Source organism: Idiotropiscis lumnitzeri, chromosome 16 (assembly GCF_059441095.1).
Source record: "Idiotropiscis lumnitzeri isolate Australia: NSW breed Sydney's pygmy pipehorse chromosome 16, RoL_Ilum_1.0, whole genome shotgun sequence".
Taxonomy (NCBI): Eukaryota; Metazoa; Chordata; class Actinopteri; order Syngnathiformes; family Syngnathidae; genus Idiotropiscis; species Idiotropiscis lumnitzeri.
Window position 1 is genome coordinate 6,768,366 of NC_142406.1, and position 25,794 is coordinate 6,794,159.

General features: G+C 41.1%; 1 protein-coding gene across 1 annotated transcript; it reads right to left on the bottom strand.

The window, feature by feature from the left end:
* Window positions 1–8,099: 8,099 nt before the first annotated feature.
* Window positions 8,100–19,012, bottom strand: LOC148321089 (uncharacterized). Its single transcript, XM_088318282.1, has 5 exons — window positions 18,985–19,012; window positions 18,619–18,719; window positions 15,126–15,245; window positions 9,983–10,366; window positions 8,100–8,128 (listed from the first exon to the last, which is right to left on the bottom strand). The coding sequence occupies exons 2-5, from the start codon at window positions 18,647–18,649 to the stop codon at window positions 8,100–8,102; spliced, it is 564 nt and encodes a 187-aa protein (XP_088174408.1). The 5' UTR covers window positions 18,650–18,719; window positions 18,985–19,012.
* Window positions 19,013–25,794: the final 6,782 nt, after the last annotated feature.

Genomic DNA, 25,794 nt, shown 5'->3' on the forward strand with positions numbered 1-25,794 from the left:
TTTTACAGTTGAATGGAGCTGGATCATTTTCATTGGTTTTGGTCTTTTTCTTGAATTGCAGTTTACCTTTCCTCGTCACTGCCTTCACGGACTCTGCTTCTTCATAAGATGGCGCTGCTTGGAAAGTCAGCACATGCTGTTTTGCTAGCTCATTAGCTTGGCAAGTCTTTATTGCACTTTCCAATGTTAGGTCCGCCTCCCTCAACAGCCTCTCTCTTAGTTTCTTTTCGTTCGTCCCGAACACAGTCTGATCCCTTATCATTGAGTTCTTCAGATCACCAAAGTTACAAGACTTGGCTTTAATTTTGAGATCGGTGAGGAAATTGTCAAAGGACTCACCGGGCTGTTGGAGTCTTGAACGAAACACGTATCTCTCATAAGTTTCGTTTTTCTTGGCAAGACAGTGTTCATCAAATCTTTGTAGGACCTTTTCAAACTTGTCTTTATCTTCAGGTTCATCATATACAAAGGTGTTGAATACCTCGATGGCCTCGGCTCCGGCAATGGTTAGCAAAAGGGCTATTTTTCTTTCGTCCGCTCTGTTACCGACTCCCACGGCGGCAAGGTAGAGCTGGAATTGTTGCTTGAAAGCCCGCCAACTCGCGTCCACATTTCCCGTCATTTTCAGCGGTTCTGGTGGCCTCACGGAGTCCATCTCGCGTCAGTCCTATTCTTGACCCGCGACCTGGTACCATGTAATGTTCTGCCTTCTATTTTATAAGAAGTCACGCACACCTTAACTCTGCTAAAACAAAGGAGATCGTCGTCGACTTCAGGAGGAACAAGACGTACCGCCCCCCCTCTGCATCGAAGGCGTGTGTGTGGAGAGGGTCCACACGTTCAAGTTCCTGGGAGTACAGATTTCAGATGACCTTTCTTGGACTCACAACACCACAGCAGTGGTAAAGAAGGTCCACCAGCGTCTGCACTTCCTGAGAGTCCTCAGGAAATTCAACCTGGGCAGGGAGCTGCTGCTGGCCTTCTACCACTCGTCCATCGAGAGCCTGCTGACGTACTGTGTCTCCACCTGGTACAGCGGCTGCACTGAGGCGGACAGAGTGAGGCTCCAGAGGACAGTCAAAACAGCGCAAAGGATTATTGGCTGCCCTCTCCACTCACTGTCGGACATCTACACCGCCCGGTGCCTCAGCAGGGCTCTCAATATCGTCAAAGATAATAATACCCACCCAAACTCCCACCTGTTCGACCTGATGCCCTCTGGCAGGCGCTACAGATGCATCAAATCGAGGACCAATAGACTGAGGAACAGTTTCTTTACGAGAGCCATCTCTATTCTGAACTCTCACACACACACGAGACCACCCCCACCTTGCAGAACAGCATCGTGATGTGTTTTTGTATACCCTTCAGTATTATTTTCCATTGCACTCTCTTATTTATCTAATTTATATATTTGTCTGTATTATTGTTGTATTGCACTGGAGAGGGGAGCTCTCTAATCTCGTTGCACTCTTGAGTACAATGACAATAAAGGGATTTCTAATTCTAATTCTAATTCTTAGTCTATGTTCGATCCATCTACTTCGTGAGGTGCTGCAATTTGTAGGCTAACTTGAGGACCCAAGTTATGGCTAATTGCCACTCAAGATCATGTCCACCTCAACTTTAGCCGCCATGGGATGAGAAGCAACGTTGCGCGTTGAAACCTTTAGCTTACAGCCGGATGATTAGCAACGAAGCACGCAGAGGCCTGTAGTTAGGTGCGGGTTGAGTGCGACGACGCTCGATGTAGCTTGTAGCTTGCTGCGTGTTGCGCGCCGAACCCGTTAGCTTGCCTTGGTATGAGAAGCAACTGCTCGCCGAAGCTGTGAGCTTGCCATGGGATGAGAAGCACCTGCTCGACAATGCCCCCAGAAGGATGGATGAAGACACGTTTTCACTGTTTCTACTCCGGTCAAGAACCACGCTTCGTACTTGTCCACAATCGTTTTATTGCGCATCCATTATGGAACACCGTGAAAACTAAAAAGAACATTCGAAATATTAATACATATTGACAATAATCTGTTTTAACACAAACATTCAATCAATAAACAAAATAACATACCATGTGCGCCTTTGTAAACCAGTAGTAGATGATCAAATATAAGTCCACCACACGATACAATCATTCGTCTCTCGTCTTTCTCCATCTCCCCGCGCCATCCGGCATACGTGACCCCAAACCGGAAGCAATCATTCACAAACATTCCAAATAATAATTCGACCAAAACTGAACAAAACCATGCATGTCTAGGTTCACCTGGAATCATTTTGCAAATACATCACAATCATCTCACTTTTATAGAATAGGATTTATATAATAAACTCAAACAAACATTGCAAATTTTAGTTGTCATGGCAACCGATTGACAGCAATACTAGCGCCAGCTACACATGGATTGTGTAATCAGCACCAATAGCGTTGACACCAAAATAAATCAAGTTAATTGGTAAGAAAGAGGAAAAAGAAATAAAGACACCACCAAAATTGACGAAAGCCAAAGCTTTTCGGAATAACACTTCCGAGACACCACAGGAGTAACCAACGCTAAGGCATTTTAGAATTGCACACTCTGGGACACCACCAGAAGTAAACAAGGTCGTAAACATTGAACATGTCTTTGTAAACACTGTTAGAATGGACCAAGGCCACTCTCGACCAATCAGAGGACAGGGCATGTTCCTGAAAAACTGTATAAAAGTTGCCGCTTTGTCTGGATTAATTCAGACTCTTCTCATCAGCGCTGGAGAACTGTCTGTTTTTATTGGGATAATAAAAAACTTTCTGTGTGATCAGTCCGAAGCCTGGATTCCTGCCTCAAATTAATTGGAGTCTTTTTTCTGTTTGAACCAACACGGCCTGGAAGGATCCTGTTCGTTTTTTGCATTTTTCCTTTTTTACTCGTTGGCCCTACGACCGCCATCTACGGGCGGCTGCTCACCACCCGGCGCGGTGCGGGGGGAGCATGTCGAGCCTCACGGGGGGCTGACACGTCATATCCTTATCAATTGTTAATACACTGATCAGTATGTATGTATTCAACAGTGATGGAATTTTTGTTATTGAGTCATCACGATGGAGGATTGGATTCCACAATGATGATTCACAGATCATTTTTGAGTCTTCACTATGTGTACTGGTAGAGTGAACAGTGATAAATTACAAGTATTTATAGTTTTGTTTAAATGAATTGAACATTTTTTATAGCCTTTTATTTCATCACCAAAACCATCATCATCATTAATCAATGAAAGTTTTTATTTTCATAGCTTTTTGATTTATAGATTTAATAAAAAAGTGTACACAAACAAATACAAAGACTGCAGCGATTTAGAGATAGGCATCTGGAGGTGGTGAAAGCGTAGCAATGACTACTTTGGTGCGCCAAACCAGAAGCCCAGCGTCATGACACAGTTTATGGCGAGCATCTTGATGAAGACAAGGCGGAGGGTGAGGACGGCGAGTAAGAAGAGGTTCACCTTTTCATCTGCCAACAACATTCACATTAAACTCAATGGGACAGACTGCGGCGATTGCATGTCAATACCAACCTGGCTCCAACGCGTTCTGGCACCATCCTGGTCCACTGTCACCTGTGGCAGCAAAACAGGAAGCAGGCATGAGGTGGTGACCCCATTAAGTTGACTGCACGCCTAGCTACACTCTCCTCACCTTCCTCACACGTGTCGTTATGCGCGGATGTTAGCAGCGCCACCTGGTTGTAGAGCGAGTCGTCCGTTATTCGCACAGCACAAGACTCCTCAAAGATGTGTCCTTTTCCCGCCTTCTCCATGGCGTTGTGTCGGCTGAAGCCAGTGGCGAGACATGCCCTCAGGTTGCCCGCCTCCATTTTGTAGAAGGACGGTTTAAATTCCTCCCCTAATCCAACACCAACCACATTCTCCCATTATTATCAATTCAATTGTATTCATAGAGCACTTTAAAAACAGCCATCGCTGCATACAGAGTTGTGGCCTCTAACAAACATTGTTTGCGTGTGGAGCTGTTAAACACCACACTTACAAAACAGTGCGGCCACCACTGTCGCTCTGGACCTGGTTTAAGAATTTCTTGCTGCAATTATCTGCAAACATTTTAGCTTGAGGCTCTAGATGCGCGTTTAACATGGAGTTTTCACACAAACCGTGTAACAACGTCAAATTGGAACAACACCTCAAGAAGTGGCCTGTCAATTCTATTCAGCTGAGCTGACAACAGGAGTTTGCCATGTATACACTCACCAGATACGACACTCAATCTGGCCTACTTCCAAACTTCACCAAATATGCATTTACACAAGGGGGTGCTGTACAAACGCCGCAACCAGCAAACTTCTGTTTCAACTTTTAATTGAAACGAAATAACTACATTTCTTCTTCAAAATCCTTTTTTTCCCCTCTTACAGGCCTCCACTGTAACTCTGGTCCCACTTCCAAAAAGTAATTGCTGATTACAATCACACATTAGTTATTTCCTCAACAAGAACCTTGCGGAAAGCTTGAACAAGAACCTGATACAAACCTCACATAATACGATATACAATCACAATGCCTGTGTACATTTTTGTCTGGTTTGTCTTACTTTTTTCAAATTGAACTATGAATTGAAAACATATAATAAACACACACACAGTCAGTGAGGGTCATAAGCCTCCACTGTCACTCTGGTTCGGCTTTGGAATAGTAATTTCCATCTTCCTGTACCACATCAGTTGATTCCTCAACAACACCCTAAAAAGAAGCTTCAGCACTAAAACGACAAGAACCTTGTCTGTCCTCACACGCAAATCATATTTTTATTTACTAGTTTTTACAGTCAATCTGGTTCCACAAATACACATGCAAAGTCTGATGCACCCAAGACAAATTCATCAACAATTCTCATATTTTCTCCCAATTAAAAGATTTGAAAATGAGCAGGTCAAGTTGTTTACATCTTCTTATGTTGGGATCTTAATAGTGACGTTCCTCAGGGAAACATTATACACTTTCATTTAAGTCGATGGATGTGATGTCATCAAACATGGAGATGTCAAGTGATGTTTGGACCAAAAAAGGCAAACAAATTTTTATCCATTCATGCGATGTGAGGCCAAACCCAGACAGACATTGAACGTGACAAAAACAAGCAGCAGAACAATCCAAGAATAGGAATAAAGTGGAGAATGAAAAGTACATTCGTTCACATGTAATTATGTTGATGAAGTTCTAAAAAATAGAAGCGATCAAGATCTTACCACTTTCCACCAGCAGTCTGGTTCCGCCCCCGAAGACGATCTTGAAGCCCACGGCAGCATCCACACAGCAACACACACTGTGACACAAACCTACAACATTATTGGCCACGCCCACCACCACTGACCTCATTTTTGGAGGGGCATCGTTCTTAAACACACGCAAACAAAGGTACTCTGCTGTTTACAACTTGAAAAAAAATTCACAGTCCTAGTTTCCACAGTTGATGAAAGAGATCATCCAGCCATGATGGTAGAAATACACATGCTTGGCTGCTGGCTGCCTCGCCACAAAACTTTAAATTAAAAGTCCGAAATGGAACCGGTCGGGGTTCGTGTGCTCATTCTTCAGCCTTTTCGAAGTTGAGAAGAGATTGGCACTGTATTTTGGATTTTGTGAAGGTGATCATATGGGATCATGTTTGATGTAAATGAATCCAAAATATTGTGCAGAACGTGTATAAAGTTTCACAGGTTGAAGTGGACAAGAGTAGCAGTGTGTATTTCAATTTTGGTGGTGATTGCTCGCCGTTTTAGACAACAGACCGTGACAAACAAGCAATATTACAATGCTAGCCTCCCGGCTGTAATGTAGAAGGGAAAAATAAGCCAAGCGCCAAAAGGGGTGTGCCAATTTGTCATTAATCTAATCACAAAAAAGCCCTTAACATTGGTAAAAGTATTGAAAAAATACTGAAATATTGAAAGAAACACTAAATATTTGGAAAAATAATATTCAAATAAATTAATAACTGTAAGTATTGAAACAAATTGCAACATACATCTACCGGCGTTATCTATGATGCAAGAAGCAAAAAAACCTAACTTTAATGTCCTTTAGGTTGTATTTATATGTTCAATCAATCAAACCAATTTTATTGATGATTTTTGAAAAGGGCAGAGATTTCATAAACAGTTTCTTCTCACTCCTTTTCTGTTCTCTACAATTACAAACACGACCAAAAACCATAACATTCACGAATGTTGTTACAGGAAAAGGCAACTGACATCGGATTTTCATTTACATGTTCAATATAAACACTTTAAAAAAAAAACTACCCCATCATAAAGACACGTTTCTTCTGTCAATGATAAAATGGACTTTGAGTCATTTTAAGGAATTATTCGGCCATGATGACTCATTTTTCACTAACATGCTCAGTTAATATATTTTTTGATCAGGGAACTGAAATTAGTCATCGTTTTCGTTTTTATCCATTCATTTTGGAGAAATTAGGAAATAAGTAACGACTTGAGAAACGCCAACTTTTAATGAAGAATATGGCCACGCCCCTCTTCGCTCTCTCCCTGTCTGTGGGAGTCACAAAGGGGACCAATCACAAACTCTCTATTGGAAATCATTGTACCTCATTGCTTATTATGTCCAAAAACATTGATCAATTGGCATAAAGATCCATGCCCGCCCGTAGGCTGCCTGAGAGCCGCCATCTGCCTCATGAGAGTTGACACGACTTTAGCGTAACTGAATGTACGAATTATAACCAGTCAGGGCTCGTGTGCGCATTCATGCTCTTGACAACTTCATCCTGAGCAAGTGGAGAATAAAGATGGCTTGGTATTTTTTTGTGGAGATGATCACTAGGGGTGCCAAGACTATACCATATTGCCACGAGCATAAAGCGAACTTTAAAGTCAGATATACTCTTCGTCTAGAGTTTGAGATCCTATCATCGCTACTCATTTGACACGATTGATAACCTAGGATCACTTCACAGTGCACGTTAACAACTCCTACAGGTGAAGTCTGAGAATGCAATCGGGTACGGAATTGACTGTGACAAATACACTGAACACTACTGTCAGTGATAGTTTGAGACAGTAAGTTCGAACAGACCAGTATGTACGTGTGGGAGAAAGTTGAACAAAAGGGAAGCTGTCCACGATGCCGTAGTCTGTCTTATCATTCATGTTATTGCAAGCAAGAAACATCACAGGTTTAGACAAGACTCAAAAAAAGACTAAAAAAAAAATCAATAAAAAGCTAACGCACCACTCACAACGGCTCTCCAACCAGCCATCTGATTGGCTGAGGCTCTGAAAGATTCCCAAAACATCGCATAGTCTTTTGTGTTCCTTTTATTTCTTTTTGGGATATGAATGGCATGAGAGATGTATGTTTTGTGTTCATAGTATTTTTTTTGTTTCACTGTTGCTGTTCAGTGATAATTCTGGTTTTGATTTAAAACCGTGACTGTAAGGAGTGTGGTGCCTAGTTTTTTGTTTTTTTTTTAGTGTGGTGCCTAGTGAGATCCCACCCCTGATATTATTGACGTGTTATGTTGTCATTTCAGTTCCTCTTGCACCTGTGGAACTACCATTAGCAAACCTGCCAGTCTCTGAATGATCGCTAGCATGCGTCTCCTAGTGCGGTGTGCCTAGTGTTAGTGTTAAATACAGAAATAGCACCCGACTGATACTGCGCCCTCATCTACATTGAATTTAAGTAATCGGCGAGTCGTATGATTAACCTTTTTTTATTTGGTGCATGTTCCTCCGAATATTTTGAACATGGGATTTTTTTCTTTGCACCTTGTGCATTAATTGTGTAAATCAATTTATCACAATTGCATTATGCATACTCATATAGAAAAGCTAAACTTTTAGATGGTTAAAAACTAAATTGCAAGTGTTTATTTTAGTTTTATTTAGCACAGTGCATTTTCCTAATTTACAATTTACAACCGTGCTCTGATTTCATGACCTCTTGCGTTTTGAAAAAAGGCTTGCTGCCCAAGAAGGGTGAAATTTGCTTTCAAGTATTTCTTTTTATATTCTTAGATAGTTTTGTAGTATTACTGCAACTCTGCATAGTGTATAGTTTTGGTTCCATTTTAAATTGCACTATTGAAAACAGCAGAGGTCATTTGGACCTAATTGCAAAAAACACATTTTAAGGACACAACAATTTGAGATCTGAACACATACACTCACACACAGACAAGATAGCAGGATGCCAAGCCTTGGGATAACCGTGTAACAAACAAGGATCAACCAGGGAACCCGGCCTTGGACGGAGGGTGAGTAAGGAGAGAGAGTTCAACCGACATTGAGCTAGGATAGAAGAAAACTTGTCAAGTGAGAGTGCTAAAAATGTGAGGGCTGCATTGTAGCATGGCAATTTTGTCTGACTGAATTCCTATTGGATGCAGGCCGTCGCAGGGTTTAAGATGATTAGCCCAGATATCTGACTTGCACTATTTCCCGAATTCCAGAGAATTGAAGAAACTATTGGAACAAAACTTGGATCAGTTGTTCAGTCTTTATTTGAGCATTTTACTTCTTGAATATAAAAACATACACACCTTTAGTACATTTGTTTAATTTAGGGTTTATTCCCTCGGAATTCTTATTCACAGGTTGATTAAATTCCAACAATTCCTTAAAATAATTCAAGCTGTAAACTAATTATGGTTGTCAGAGCAGCTGCTTGCTCGAGCGACATGCCACAATTTACATATGAGCCGATTAGTCGACTAATTGTGAAAACTGTTGATTAGTCTATTCCCAAAAAAATTATTTGTGGCAGCCCTCGTGATCTGTGAGGTCACGTTTGATGTACATAAATCCAAACTATTGTGCAGAAGGCTTTTATACTTTCAAAGGTTCAAGTGGACAAGAGTAGTAATGCGCATTTGAATTTGGTGGCGATCTGTCGCCGTTTTAGACAACAGAACTGACTAAGCAAGCAATATTATACAATACTTGCCTCCGTGCTGTGACAGACAGCTGAGACGGGAAAAATAAGTCGAGCTCCAAAAGGAGGCGTGCCAATTAATCGTAAATCATTTCATCAAACTTAATCAAAAACCATTTACACTCTTACAGCTTACCACCACAGTCAGTTCCTTTGTTTTTTTTTGAAGCGTCAAGGATTACACAATTGTGTTTCTCAACATTCTGTTTCGTGGAGAATCCTTTAGCACAAACACTGCAAAAGAATGGCTTGTCTCCACTGTGTATTCTTGCGTGGTTTGTTAAATTTGACTTTTGAGAGAATCTTCTGCCACAAACTGAGCAGGAAAAGGGTTTTTCTCCACTGTGTATTCTTGCGTGATCTGTTAAATATGACTTCTGAAAGAAACATTTGCCACAAACTGAACATGAAAAAGGTTTTTCCCCACTGTGCAATCTTTTGTGTTTTGTTAAAGTTGACCTGTGAGAGAAGCATTTTCCACAAATCAAGCAGGAAAAAGGTCGCTCTCCACTGTGTGTTTTTGTGTGCGCTGTTAAAATTGACTTTACAGAGAAGCATTTACCACATACTGAGCAGCAAAAAGGTTTTTCTCCACTGTGTGTTCTTTTGTGGACTGTTAAACCAAAATGTTGAGCGAAGCTTTTGCCACAAACTGAGCAGGAAAAAGGTTTTTCTCCACTGTGTGTTCTTGTGTGTACTGTTAAACTAGATTTATGAGAGAAGCATCTGCCACAAACTGAGCAAGAAAAAGGTTTTTCTCCACTATGTGTTCTTGTGTGTTTTATTAAATTGGCCTTTACAGAGAAGTTTTTCCCACAAACTGAGCAGGAAAAAGGTCGCTCTCCATTATGTGTTCTTGAGTGGATTGTTAAATGTGACTTTTGAGAGAAGCATTTGCCACAAACTGAGCATGAAAAAGGTTTTTCACCACTGTGTGTTCTAGTGTGGCTTATTAAATTTGACTTTTGAGAGAAGCATTTTCCACAAACTGAACAGGAATTTTTTTTCCCTCCATTGTGCATTCTTGTACCGAATTTTAAAGACGACGAACGGTTGGGAAATGCGCTATATAAATAAAGTTGTATTGTATTGTATTGTATAAATGTTTTCCCACTCTGAGAACATTCATCATCATCAGGAGAGTGTGATGATGTGGCCTCATTCTTTGCATGTGATGGTCCCCGGTGTTCTGCATCACTTTGTGTTGTCATGTGTTGACTTGAGCTGCAGCTTGGAGGCTGCACCCCTCGGTTGTCCTCACTCTCACACTTGTCTTCATCTTCACTCTTTAAAGGGACAAATGTCAGTAATGACGTGATGGCCTCCTCCTCCTCCTCCTCCTTTTTGATGTGTAACAGCTTGTCCTCCTCCTCCTTCTTTGGTTGCTCGGGATGAAGATAGTTTTCACTGACATCTGCGGGTCACAAGAAGACAAACCAAGGCTCAAAAACACTTTTGTTCTTTGATGGGAAATTTTGCCAATCAATTACTTCATTTGAGGAGCACATTTCGAGGCACATTTTTTTTACCGGTTACTCCCAAGGACTTGGCAAAATGGTTTCATTAAACAATAAAAATAATAAAAAAAATAAATACCAATTTATTTAACAATAAATTAGAAAAAAAAGGTTTAAATGGAAACATTAAGAAAAAATTAAATTGTTTGAAACACTATAATTATGTAAGTTCCTTTTGGATTGCATTGTTTATGAAACCAGTTACTTCAAAGTAATAGAAGGTGTAAAAGCATAAATTTGAGAATGGATTCCTTCTTTAAAGAAACAGTGCTTAGTTTAGGAGGGCCGGTGCTACCACTTCGGGGGCCCTAAACTGAAAAGGTAGACATTCGATCTGGGCTGATATTTGGTATTTTGCTGATTAATCGGCATCTGCTTTTTTTTTTTTTTTAATCGAAAGGTCTATAAAGTAAAAGCTGGTTTATCTTGGCTCACTGCAGCGCAATTCTTTCTCTTTCTGCTTTGGTCGTGGCCTCTGCCTGTACAACTGATTGGTTCCTTGTGCAGCCAATCCGCAGTAAACTGCCTGTTTTCTTTTTTCACCTTGAATCACACACTACGGGAGAAAATAAAGCAGAGGGCAGTGAAGCCAGACTTTGCGCATATTTTATTAAATGTCAGTCCACTACAACTCACAACCACCCGTCACATCACTATGAGCCCTTTTATGTTTAATAAAGTTGTACTCGCCACAGTAAGAATCACTGCCTTGAGGCGAAATCTAATCGCTCCCTCATTGTCACATTGCAGCGGTAATTTGCTACTTGAATGCGTGGCTCCAGAGATAAGTAAAGTTGCTGATAATACTGAGAGGGAAATGGTGTAAAGGTAAGAAATAAATGTCAGTGTATGCGTGTCTGTTTGTAAGCCACATGTCATGAAAAGCTAAACTCAACTTCATCTATAGAGTACTTTCAAACAACCACCACTCCATGCTGTACATAGTGCAAAATTTGACAGCAGAGTACTTCTAAAACAAAGCTGTCTATTTGCTAAGATCTAAAAAAAAGCTTTGACATGTTGTAAATCACTAAAGCTGTTAAATAAATATTAGCTAAAAGGCATTTAAGCTAAATCAAGTTTTGGAGTTTTCATTTTTCAAAATGTTGACACAAATGTATCTACAAATGTAGTCATGTTTAGGATGATGTCCTGCTCCCGCTGCTTACAAAAAAAATAGAAAAGCACTGACTTGCTTACCATAGTCGGTGACCTCACGAATATATGTGTGCCTTTTCAAAATCATTGCAATAATATTTCAGTATGTACTCTGATCTATCTGTATTTATCAGGTTAAAACAAACTGATGTCGCAGCTTTTAACCCTCCAAAAAAGGAGTAATGAACACAAAAAGAGCAACTGTATTACAATAACCAACATCATTTTGCCCATGTTGGTAAATTTGTTGTTTAAAAAGAAGTCTTTTCTGTCTGCGGCTATGTTCATGCCCCTTTAAGACAGCTAGAGCGCATGTAGCCACGTGCCTCCACCCAACTGAACAAGAATAAATCCAGAAGCTTTTTCACCACCCACAACACAACCATTCTGTGCTGAAAGTTCGAAGTGAGAAGCAAGGTTCGACAAGTGACAACAGCCCATTATCGGAGGCGACACCATACGAGAGAACGTCTCAGAGGTGGACGCGATAGCCTAGCACATAGCTAAAGATAAAGCTCCTCAAGTGGCGCGCACAGGATTTAAACGCTTTATGAAAGCCGTATTTCCCGATATGGACTACCGGGAGCTTAGACATGTCAAGCATTTTGTATCTACATCCGACTTGTGGTCGGGTCGCAACATCAATCCCTGATTGAGCCTGACTGGGCATTACATAGACGATAAGTGGCGACTACGCACCAGAGTACTCAGACGGCACATTTTCCCCGATGATGCACACTTGTTTATTTGGCTTGCATTGACATTTTCTTTCATTTTATTTAGCATTTTTTTATTTGCCATTATTTACATCATGAGAGCATCTTGGCGCAATCTATTTGCAGAAAAAGATTTAGCAAGAGTTACCCTTTTTCTTTGTGACATTGTTCAAGTCATGCAAAGCAAGCTATTTGGAATGTTTATACAAATGATTTTTGTAATTTTATTTTTCATATAAAGTAATGTGTACCAGTTGGTCAATAAAAAAAACAGTCAATATGCATTTCCTGCATTTATTTAGATTTTAGTCCACGGGGGAATTTATCGTGCATTTATCGTTATCGAGGTAAAATTGCTCAATTTCTCGCGATATTGATTTGAGGTCATATCGCCCAGCCCTAATACACATATATATATATATATATATATATATATATATAAAAGAATTGATTTGCAACGCCATATTAACCAAAACTGTTCTCTCACGTCTGTGCAGTAAAACTTCAGTGATAAACGAGCATTTATAAAGGAAAAACGTTGCGGCTGACTCCCGATTTAATTTACAATAACGGTAACATTATGTGGTGGCGTTTGTCAGCGAACCCACAGGTATTAAAAACCATAACAGCTTTTATATACACGATGTTGGCATTGAAACAGCAAGAGCACAAGTGCTAACTTGCGACCACGCGTTGCATTTATGAAGTCAGAAATTTCACTACCCAAAGTACATGACGCATTTGCCACAAGGTAACGGCAACACCCAACAATAAAAACATAACCTACTAGGTCGTTAAAATCTACTATTTTACAGTTCTAAAAAGTACTGAAAAAAATTCGTTATGCGTGTTAATATAATAACAATTGTGTTTTGATGAGCAATGTTGTTACAGAGTTTTATTAAATGCATTACGCTCGAGATTTCTCTCGCTCTGATTTTTTAGGCACATACCACATTTTGAACGTGCAGATGATATTATGCATACTAGAGAAGCAAAACAAAACGTTTTGTATTCAGGTTAAGTGAATACCAAATTAAAAATCAATTCAAGTAATAATTTTAGTTTTCTTTAGCACAGTGCATTTCCTCAATTTTATTCATATGATTTCACATCCGGGCGGCACGCTGGCCTCACAGTGAGAGACAGCATCGGTCGTTGGTTCAATCTCCGGCCATTCTGTGTGGAGTTTGCATGTTCTCCCCGTGCCTGCGTGGGTTTCCTCCCACATTTAAAAAAAACATGCATGGCAGGTTGATTGGACACTCTAAATTGCCGCTAGGTATGAGTATGAGCGCGGATGGTTGTTCGTCTCTGTGTGCCCTGCGATTGGCTGGCAACCAATTCAGGGTGTCCCCCGCCTACTGCCCGAAGACAGCTGGGATAGGCTCCAGCGCCCTCCGCGACCCTAGTGAGGAGTAGCGGTATAGATAATGGATGGATGGATTTCACTCCCTTCTAAATAAAAAAATGGATTGGTGCGCAAGTGAAATATGTTTACAAGAATTTATTTTAGCATTCATAGGTAGTTTCATAATAATAATGCAACTCAGCATAGTCTATAGTTTTTCGTTCCATTCAAAATGCACTAAACATCAATGCGTATTTTGTTTTTGGATCGCTGCAGCAACACACAAGCGCACAGAGACAAGTGTGGCAGAAATAAAAAACAAAATATCTAAACGAAATCGGGAACTGAGAATCGAATTGGGGCTTGAGTGAACAGTTTCATCCCTAGTCATAAGTCTTTAGCAATAAACCGTTTTTTAAGGCTGTTGTTACCTTTCCTCTTGTCCTTTTTATCACACGCCAATATATTTGGTGATAATGAGTTAGAGTTTACAGATGTCAGACTTATCATAGAAGCAATTTGGGGGCTCGCAGGATGGCCCTTTATGACTCCCAGCCCCACTCATGTTTTAATCGTGAAAAAGAGGTAAACCAGCGGTAATATTATCTGTAAATCCATACGTGCAGCAAGTTTCATGATGAAACGCAGATTATTTCGTGTGTCGGAAAGAAACATGCACAAGTAATGCGGGAGGCGTGAGCTGTCGCAAATTAAGCAGGCAAAATGTTTTTCTCCAGTGTGTCTTGTATGTTTTGTTAAATATGCCTTCATCAATATTTTACCACAAACTGAGCAAGCAAAAGGTTTTTATCCAGTGAGCATTATTGTGTTTTTTAACTGTGCCTTGAACAAGAATCTCACAAATTGAACAGGCAAAAGCTCCAGTGTGTCTTCTTGTATGTGTTAATAAATGTGGCTTAATTAAGAATATTTTGTCCCAAAGTGAGCATGCAAAGGTTTTTTTCTCCAGTGTGTATTCTAGTGTGTTGTTAAATTTCCCTTTAACAAGAATTTTTAACCACAAACTGAGCAAACAAGTTTTTTCTCCAGTGTGAATTCTTGTTTGTGTTGTTAAAGTACCCTTTGTCGACAATCTTTTGTCACAAATTGAGCAGGCAAAACGTTTTTTCCCCAATGTGTGTTGTGTGCCTTGTTAAGTCCCCATTTCTGGGAAATGTTTTACCCCAAACTGGGCAGGAAAATCTTTTATCTCTAGTCTGCGTTATGCGTTTTTTCCAAGTTTGACTTTTTAACAAAAGTTTTGTCACACATTGATAATCTTACACGTTTGTTGTCAGTGTGATATGCCATATCACCTTTTGAAAGGGTATCATATCTACCGCCATAGTCTTCAGTGTCACGTTATGTCATCATCTAAAAGTGGAGCTAAGAGGACGTCTGATTGTGATCCTCCACAGTGTTCACCATCACCTTCTCCACTCTTCACATTGATGCCAGATGGAAAATTAGTCATTTCATGCTCCACCTCCTCTTTAATATGGACGGACTCTGGCTCCTGCTTTTGAGGATGGAAAAATTCTTCACCGACGCCTGCAGGACACAAGAAAACAAGTCAAGCTTTACTCAGTCAAGTCTCACAATGTCATATTTGACATTATTGGATTTAAAATGTTTGGCGATGTTTAAGACAAGGGTATCCAAAATCTTTGCAAAGAACTAGCTCACATTTAAGACAGACGGACCCCAATACGAATTGTTCGCCTTAGCTGCGGGAACGCGCATGTAACAAGCAAAGGTGGAATTATGACACTGTGCTTGATTTTGTTGTGTCTACAAAGAACACGCACGCGCACACACACAGACAGTGTCAGAAAGGTAACAGGACCGCATACAGACGATAAAAGGTGAAGGGTGGGCATGAAAGATGCCGAAAAGGCACGTCCGCAGTAGAGCCGGTATGTGTATTGTGCAAAACATTGTTTTGGTTAAGGATCCTCGAAAATGGCCCCTTTGAAGGACACACCTACAAAGCAGAGTTTTAACTACAAGTTAACAATTACGCGGAGGGAGGAGGGATGTTGGAATCGAGCACCTGCGAGAGAATTAAAGATCAACGAATCCAAGGTTCGCAAGTGGAGGAAGCAGGAAGATGAGTTCCATTTTTTTTCATTAACATTTTTGAACATTGAAAATTACAAACACTCACAGACGATAATACACATTTCGTAATAGTATGTCAACTAAAATAGATATGATTCATGGAAGATGACCTTCGCCAAGTGAAGAAGACAAAGCTGAGTTTCCGTGGAAACAAGGTGATGTGTCCCGAGTTGGAAGACCAACTGAAGCAATGGATTAATGATCAAAAACAGCCGGGAGAAGCATGTCTACGGTCACTATTCGACAGAGGGCAATAACGCCGGCAAAAGAAATGAAAATCGAACATGTTCAAAGAGGTCCGTCTTGGTGCTTTTGTTTTATTTTGAAACTGCGCCGTCTATCCAGCCGGGCAAATACAACCTTGGCACAGCAACTTCCGGCGGATTACAAAGAAAAACTGGCCATCTTCCTCTTGTACTGCAGTAAAAAGATTGCAGACAAACACATCCAGCTCAACCACATCACCAACATGGACAAGCGGCTGCTCACTTTCAACATCCCGGTCGAAAGTCGTCTTTTATTTTGGTGCCGAGTTACCATGGTAATGGACAGGAACGGCCATCTATGGTGATTTTTCAGAGAAAGACGCAGTTGTGTTATTGTATGATTTAGTAACAAAAGACCGAGAGAGAGGGTGACTTGCTTCTCTACTTTACTCTGCCGTGATGTTCAACTCGCATTCCCACACAGAATCGTCCAGTATTGGCCAAAATTCATGTGTTGCGGCCCACCATATGTAAACGTGGATGCAGGAAAAACTGCAACTGTAATGTTTTATTTCCCAGAGCCAATCAATGATGTCGGTGATCAATCGAAAAAGTTTTTTTAATTGTGAGTGCTATTAAAGAGATGAGGGAGATGCTTATTGAGATTTTGAATGTGTGCAACCATGCAAGGCATGACTGTGACGGCATGCAGAACGAAAATGCTGGAGTTCCACATGACATTTTCATAGTTATTTTCAATTTGTACTTGTGAGTGTTCATGGAGAGCTACATGCAGGAATTAGTGGCCATGAGGCTCAGTTCAATTAAGTCGTTAGCTTTTCTTAATTGAATAAATACTAAGCTTTGTAGTCAATTAAGCGTTAATAAAATATCAATATACTCGTGATTAGGACAGCACGATTGTGAAAAAAAAAACGAATTGCGATTATTCAGACCAATATTGCGATTACGATTCGATTTGCGTTTTTTGTATTTTACATGTTAAAATGCTACTGTTTGTAAACTATGTATTAAGGAGTACTAAAGACAAGAGCCAAGCAGTATGTCAGTCAAGGTTGTAGCACTGTATGTCTTTATTGTGCACTTCCGTGACTCGCTGCCGCTCAGTACGGCAAGCGAGACTGACATAAACAATCGCGGACAGTGAACATAGCACGTTACACTGTTATCCGTTTCTGACGACTTGCTTCATTTTATACACTCTTCAACTTTTCCTTTACACTTGTCTCTCATTTCCTCACTTGCCACTGCAACATAGCCGCTCATCTCCTCAATCGCACTCTTCCTTACGCATGCGCACAAACACCCACACGTCACACACAAGGTTGTCACAATGCTCGCAAAACTAGATTGAGAGTCATTTTAGTTTCGGACACAGAATTTGATCAGTATGATCATACAAATCACTAATGTCTCCATTTGATGAAAGGTACGAGGTGCTCTCTTCTGGCGATTATATTGTATTGTATTAGTTTTTGGGGGCTAGAAAAAGCAGCATATTCACCATTGCTTGTATTAAGCATGCACGATCACAAGTTACAATGTTGCCATTTGTGCCGAAAAGATGCTCTGAGAGGGAGCTTGTTGCCGGTACGCACAATACTGACAGTACTGGTGTTTTAAACGTTGAAATGCGTTGGTCGTGTTGCCTCTTGATCTGATGCCTTTTTTTTTTAATGCGGTTCATTTTTGTCGAATCTGCCGTACGTCCAAATAATAGACGTACCGCCCGTCTATAGCGCGAACATCTCCTTCTCCTCATCTACGGCGGCAATAGTTACTTTGATAACATCCACTTCTGTACACGGCAATCACAGAAAAAATAGAGGTGCATGTGTTATTGTCGGACTGCGCTGACTGTAGGCACCCGAGCGCAGACTAACGCATGATCGCCAACAAGACTGATTGGCCAGCGCCATTAAGACCCGAGCATCGAAAATTCTGGTTGGCTAATTCATCTGTCACTCAAACGCCAAATGTTGGGGGAGAGAGGAAAAAAATACAAAACCTCACTGTTTTGCGATTGCATAATCGCACAACGTCAAACCTCGATGTCGATTAGATTTCAATTTATCGTGCAGCCCGACTCGTGGTTATTTTTTCCATAACCTTCCAGCAGTACCATCCATTACCCGTTATTTGATCTTAAAATGTTCCATTAAAATGATCAAAAACTCTGCTCTGAAGTTACAGGCTTGAGTTAACGTCTATAACAACCTATTTTCAGTGGCAAAAAATTAAAACATTGTGAAAAGACAGAAGGGAAGCAAGGCAGGAACCACGCACAGAAAAGCCAATTCGCGGCAGGCAAAAAAAATCATTGCTCGCGCCAGCAATTGACCAATCACAGCCGTTCACGGCAGGATAACCACTGCCTATTACGAATACATGTAACCCGGATCACCTCCCCCCCCACCCCCAATAATCGTCCAGCACAACAACCCACTACCTGGTAATGTATCTTATTAAACAAAACAACGATAAAAGCTGTAATAAGGAGGATTTCGTTAAAAAAAAAAAACATGAAGACTGCAACCAGTAGTCATGAAACACGTCAGAATGAGAAGTGAACAAACCTGCTCTGTGCAAGACAACGCGAAGTTCCATTTTGCAAAGGTGACGTTGTGGCTTGATGTCCTCTTCTGTTCCACTAAGTTCCTCCTTGAACTTTGTTGTCCTTCTTGAACACATTTTTACAGGACAATCACAACACCTTGCACTCGATCTCTTCTGCGCGACGTGTTGCTAACACACGTGTTCTTTGTTAGCGGCGAGGAAGCTAAGCTAAGATAGCGAGAGAAACTTCAAAGTGGATCGAGGCGATCTTATCTAGACATGACGATATATTAATTCTGTGTTTGTCCAGTATACTCGTGATGGCATACTTTACCCTAGTTTTGTCCCTTCAGAAGTAATTCGTGATGTGCTTCTCGGGTCAATACCTGAAGCGTGTGCCGAGTAATGTGGATGAGTGGTTTATGAGCGGCGAATCGATGCGCGTGTTGATGACGTCAGTGGTGACGTTTGAAGCGTGTACCACGTGACTGATTCATTAAACGATTCACTTGGTTTGAGTCTTCGTAATTCGAAATCAAACTTTGTAAAATATACTGTTTTTAAATAAAGATGAATAAGCACTTTATTTTGCCTCCTTATTTCACACTTTCACTTGTTTCATAAGCACAAACAGACAAAGTAACACAGAACAATTCATGTTAAAACACTCTTCAATATATATTTTTGGGGATTCAGAGCATGAGTTACACCCCACCATTTTATTGCATGCACCAAGCATGTTTTACATTTTTCTGTCCACATGATGGCGTCGTCAAGGAAATTATATCATATTTAAACCACAACGTGTGCGTGAAGCATTTCCCCGCAGGGCTTGGATGCTTTATGGGGCTTCATTATTAGTAGTACCCCAAGAAGAATGATTTGTTGTCCCATTCTCGATGTGCAAACTGCGAAGACCCGACAGTGCGCATGGCAACAGGTCGCTCCACCCTCTCTCTCATCTTTCACAAACAACTCCCTCTATACATGATTCGCCCCTCCCCTTGGGCATCAGCTGACATAATTGTCGTGCGAAAAAAACATATTTAAGCAACGCGGAAGCTCCCCTTCTGTTTGGTCTTCCTCTCTGCCGCGTCTCGTGACTAGTGAGCGTTAACTTGAACGTACGCGCGTGTGTGTGTCCATGTATGCTTCCATTCATAATAAAACTACTAAGTGTGCACCCTCGGTCGCTCTATTAAAACTGTGACTGACGTGGTATTGATGTGGTGCCAGGTGGGTGCGTATGAATTACACGGGATGGGATTGAATGCATCAGTATGGGAATGTGCGGTGCATGCGTGTGCGCAATTGCGTCCCCGGGACCATGCTGTACCATCCTTATTGACGGAGCTGCTCCGTCACACGAATTATATAATATTAGTAAATAAATTTTTTCGAGATTCTTTGAATTTGGACGGTTTTGGTTCTGATTCCTCGATTGGAGTCCAGTTTCTGTCGATTCTCTGTTCTGATTGTAAAAATAATAATATATATTCATTTCTGTTGTTTTTTGTTACATGTTCCGGCGTCTAGCTCCCACCGTGCTCCAACCATTCACTTGCGTTAGTTTTGTTTGCATTTCAGCCTTATGCTGATGTAGTTATTGTTTTGGTCGTTTTGCATTTATTCCTTGTTCATGCTCTCTTGTTTCAATAAAGTTATGTATTTGCTCACAATTATGTTTGGCGTTTAAAATTCTGTGCACATGATCATGACAGTTGGTATTTTTTATTTTTTTTTTTTAAGTAGGGCTGATTCAGACAGGACTGTGTGTCTGATGTGCTCCTCTGCAGCACGGGAGCGCCGCAGGGAACTGTTCTGGCTCCCTTCCTGTTCACCCTCTACACCTCGGACTACAAATACAATTCCTTCACATGTCACCTGCAGAAGTTCTCTGATGACTCTGCGATTGTCGGCCTCATCACTGATGGAGACGATCGGGAGTACAGAGAGTTAACTCAGGGTTTTGTGGACAGGTGTCAGCAGAACCGCCTCCAAATCAACGCTGGGAAATCCAAACAGCTGTTGTTGGATTTCTGCAAGCGACTGGACTCTCCACCTGTGCCAGTGAATATCCAGGGAACAGACGTTGAGAGGGTCTCAATTTACAAGTACCTGGCTGTTCATCTGAACAATAAACTGGACTGGAGCGACAACATAGACGCTCTCTAATGGAAGGGTCAGAGCAGACTCTCCCAACTCAGGAGGCTGTGGTCCTTTGGCGTTCGGGGGACACTCCTCAGGAACTTCTATGACTCTGTGGTTTTACCGGTCATTTTCTATGGAATGGTCTCCTGGGCAGGAGGCATCTCGGGCCGAGACAAAAAGAGACTGGACAAACTAGTGAGGAGGGCCAGCTCTGCTCCCTGGACTCTGTGGACTCAGTGGGGGGCAGGAGGATGACGGCAAAACTGTCATCAATGCTGGACAACCCAGCCCACCCACTCAATGACACTCTTAGAACACTCCACAGCTCCCTCAGTGATAGACTGTTACACCCTCGCTGAACGAAAGAGATATTTCGCCGCTCCTTCCTGCCGGCTGCTGTCAGACTTTTTAACGAGAACATTAGGTCAGGCCTACAAACGGGCGGGCATCCGTGCAATTGTGCAGTCCAAGAATGTAATACACACAGTACTGTGCTTTATCCAATACTGTACTTAAATATTGACCAATGCTGTATTTCGTTTACCATTACAGTATTCTTATCGTTACAGCACTTTTATCATTGCAGTATTTTTTTTATCATTGCAGTACCTTTACCACTACAGTACTTTTATCATTGCAGTACTTCTACTATTACAGTACTTTTATCATTGCAGTATTTTCTATCATTGCAGTACTTTTACCACTACAGTACCTTTATCATTGCAGTATTTTTGTCATTGCAGTATTTTCTATCATTGCAGTATTTTTCTATAATTTCAGTACTCTTACCATTACAGTACTTTTATCATTGCTGTATTTTTGTCATTGCAGTATTTTCTATCATTTGGTATATTTTCTTGTATCATTGCAGCATTTTCATTTATTTTCCCTCTGTACCCTGGACAGACATTAGGAGTGTTTCCTTACACTTGTTTATGTTGTGGGATGTAAGTGTGTATATACATGGGGATCTGTGTATATACGTATATACTGTGTATATTTGCATGCTTTTTATAAATGTCTGCTGCTAATGTTATACATTAACGGCTACATTACGCCGCCGCCTCTGTGTGATCTATATCTTTGCTGCTGTAACACTGCAAATTTCCCCATTGTGGGACTATTAAAGGACATCTTTATCTTATCTTTATCTTTTAAATCGCCGCCCATGCTGGCCCATACGAGGCCACTGGATTGTTTTATTCATGTTATTTTGTTGCATTTTATTGTTTTGTTTTGACTTAGTGTGGTGTGGGTTTGTTCTGTTCGTGGTATGAGGGCTGTCTCAATTGTGTGCATCTATTGTTTCTTTTTGGTTGTTTGACAGGCGCTGAGGTTACCGGTGCAGCAGCGGTCCCCTGATGGTGGACCTTTTGCTCACTTATTTTGTTCTGTAGTTCACGGGTGCTGTGTAGGTTTGTATCCCCCACTTTTTGTTGACCGCTGTTGTGGTAAGCCCCCAATCCTGTCTGTGTTTTGTTGTGGCAGGTCTCATACCACTCCTTCTTAGTTAGTTTTTAATGATTTGTATTTTAATAAAAATATTATTTTGTCATCACTTCTGTCCTGTGGGAAATTGAACCACCTGCCTTTAATTTTATTTGCAAGTCCCCAGGTGGCGTTGTCTGTTCGTTTTTTATTTAAAACATCACATTGCCAACAATCAGTTTGAAGAGTACTCAAACATTTCTTGATCTTAAGTCCAAAACAGTCAATAAGCAAAATAAAGTAGGTTGAATTTGTGCAAGTACATGTTTTTAATCCTCCTATAGCACATCTCAATATTCACTATCAAAGATGTTTGAAGGTTTCCTGTTTTTTGGTTGTTGTTAATTTTTTTTAACGGTTTTAAGCCAATCTTTGTGGTGTATGCCAGGAGGGTGTGTGGAGACAGAGAATAATTTTACTTAATTTGAACGTGATTTAACTGTATAAACCTAACATTTTATTTGATTATTTCCCATGAAATTAGGGGATAATTATGTGAGTTTTGAGTTCACTACATTTCAATCATGTGCAGTTCAAAATGAAGTAGTGTACTTTATTTTAAGGTGACAATATAAAGACAGGTTGAAAATGACATCACAACTTCGGGTGGCTCAGGTAATGGCCAATCACAGCTCAGCTGTTTTTATTTTTTTGCGTTTGGTCTAGGGCAAGGCTTCTCAAATAGTGGGGTGATGAGGGGGGCGCGTGTTAATCTGGGGAACATGCTTTTTTTCCGCCGTAGTATGGCTGAACGATGTATGGTTTTGGGACCGAAATTGGAATCTCAGACAAGGTGATTTTGAGATCGCCAAAGCTGCTGTTTGTGCCCCTATTTCACGCAGCAGGTCAGGCAGTACTGATTTAAAAAAAAAAAAAAAAGAAAGAAAAAGCGTCGCCCTGTCGCTCGTTGTCTCAGCTACTTGAATGCTAGGCGCCAAGCTATCTTGCGCCGCAGCAGTATGAGCTTTATTTGTACTGTATCCAAGTCCGTGCACAGCAGCAGCAACGAGCTGCGTGATGACAAATAAACAACCCCTCTAACCAGTAGCGTTCTAAACAAGGAGGCGCAAAGTGTGCTAATCGCTAAAATGAATTACAGAGTAATAAGCGCTTCGATGTACGCTCGACTTTTAAGAGAAGTCTGACTCGAACCGCATTAGGGCGGTGCGCCAGCAGCTATGAACATAAATCTTGTATTGCAACCATTACGTATCGAAACATAAAATAAGATGATGGCTACGTGAACAATTTAGCAGACGCTCTCAGACTGGAACACAGAAACGGATGGCGTCATCACAACAAAGAGGTTCAATGTGAAACGTATAGTAAATGTCATGATCCGCGTCGGGCATGGCAGGGGTTTAGTGATTATGTTTACGTTCCATGCTTTTATGTTATTGTTTTGCTTTGTTTTCGGGGCGTTTCCCCTCAGCACTCGTCCGCGCCAGCCACACACCTGATCCCCATCTGCTCCCCTGATTACTTGACTATTTAAGTTTCCCAGACCTTCAACCCAGTGTCGGGTCATTACCCCGCTTGGCTCCCTGTTGCTGCTCTGTTTTGGACTGTTACGACTGCTCCCCGATCTCGCTCACGCTCAGGTTCCCGCTCTCGCCCACGCCCTCGCTCCCGCTTCCGCTCTGGCTCCCGCTCTGGCTCCCGCTCTGGCTCCCGCTCTGGCTCCCGCTCTGGCTCCCGCTCTTGTCCCTAGTTTTGTCACGGTCTTCTTTCCTCGGTTTTGGTTCTGTTTAGTCACGTTAGTTCGACGAGTACCTTGTTTGCCTTTTTGGTTTTGATTTGTCAAATAAATTCCCTTTAAGCTACCCTTATCCCTGCTTCCTCGCATCTTGGGTCCATTCCCCCTCCTCGCCGACCGGATCACCTGACAGTAAATATTTATCATCTAATCAATATTTGCACCACTGAGTACTGGGTTTTGAGATCCTCACAATAATAGTTCTCAAAATTATATTTCTTACCAATTTAGCTGTGCTAAGGGACATTTTATAGATATTAATCTAACATCAATATAAAAAGAAAATGTACATAGTACGAAATGTAAATAAATTGGTGGCAAGGAGGGGGCGAATTTTTTTCTTCTTGGTGGGGGGGGGCATGACATAAAGTAATTGAGAAGCACTGCATAACGGTAACAGGTCGCCAAAGAGCAGCGAAAGCCCCTGTCGTGTATTTTCACAAGGTCTAACATATACAACTCATTTTATGGCCATGACGAGATTGTTGCTTTGAGGAATACCTAGTCTTGTGTTGGACCTCCCTAGTACATAAGTTACTGTCCTGAGAGGCATCAGGCCTCAACATTGTTTACGACAGGTCAGGGATTCCGACAGGGGTCCTTGACATCCCAAGGTACTTGCATGCAGTAAGGGGATCTGGCGCAGAGGAGTTGCATATGGGAGGGGGTCCGTACCTGGTACCCATAGGAGGCTGTTGAAAAGGTCAGTTTATGGGCTAGCAGAATAAGAATGCATATGCAATAAGGGAGAATATGATATTTATGTCTTTTGTTTGCCTTCCCTATAAGAAGAAGAGGCCGGAGAGAGGGGGGACCTTTTTCCCATTTTCTTTTTGGGGAGACTTCTTTGGACATCAGCATGTGGTGAGAATAAAATCTCTTTCTAACCAAAATGGCTGTGTCAGAGAAGTTTTTTCCATCACCAATTCTGCCATACCGTTCAGAGGGAAGCTGAGCCAGACCCACACATCAACCACAAAATATACCACACCCCCTTCAGAATAAAAACTCACCATTATGCTGAACCGGACTTCAATGCTTCAGGTTAGAAATAATTATATTAAATGTGCTCTCTGTAATAGCGCAGCTAGCCCACTTCTGGGAGAGAGTAGAAAGGTTAATTTGAAAAAAATAAAGATGAAATATTGATAAATGTACGCAAGTATACTTTTTAAAAATCATTATTATTTGGTATTGCAACACCAGACCAGTCCTGAAGGACCACACCAAAATCGGTCCCATCCAAATCTGATGTTGCCTGTCAAAATAAAAGTACCCTGAAATATGCATTTACTGTCATCAGGCCTGACTTAAAAAAATCATTTAAAAAATATCCTTTATCGATTGTGATAAAAGTTCGAGTTCTGGGGGACAGTGAACCAGCCCGGCTGTCAACCAAAAGTGTTCCCATCAAAATCTGATGTGGCATTTCAAAATAAAAGTCACCTGAAATCTGCACATTTCACTGCCATCGCCTCTGATTAAAAAAAATCACCCCTGATTTAAAAGAAATTCATTAAAAAATATCCTATAGCTATCGTGATACCATTCCAGTTTTGGGGGACACAGGGCCGCTTTTGGTGGACAGCTCAGAAAGTCCAATCTAAATCTGATGTGGCATTACAAAATAAAAGTAGCCTGAAATTTGCACATTCCACTGTCATCAGGCCTTACTTTAAAAAAAATCAAATATCCTCTAGCTGTCATGATACCAGACCAGTACAAGGGGACACTAGAACACTAGACCACCTCAGCTGTCCACCAAAAGGAGTCCCATAAAAATCTGATATGGCATTTCAAA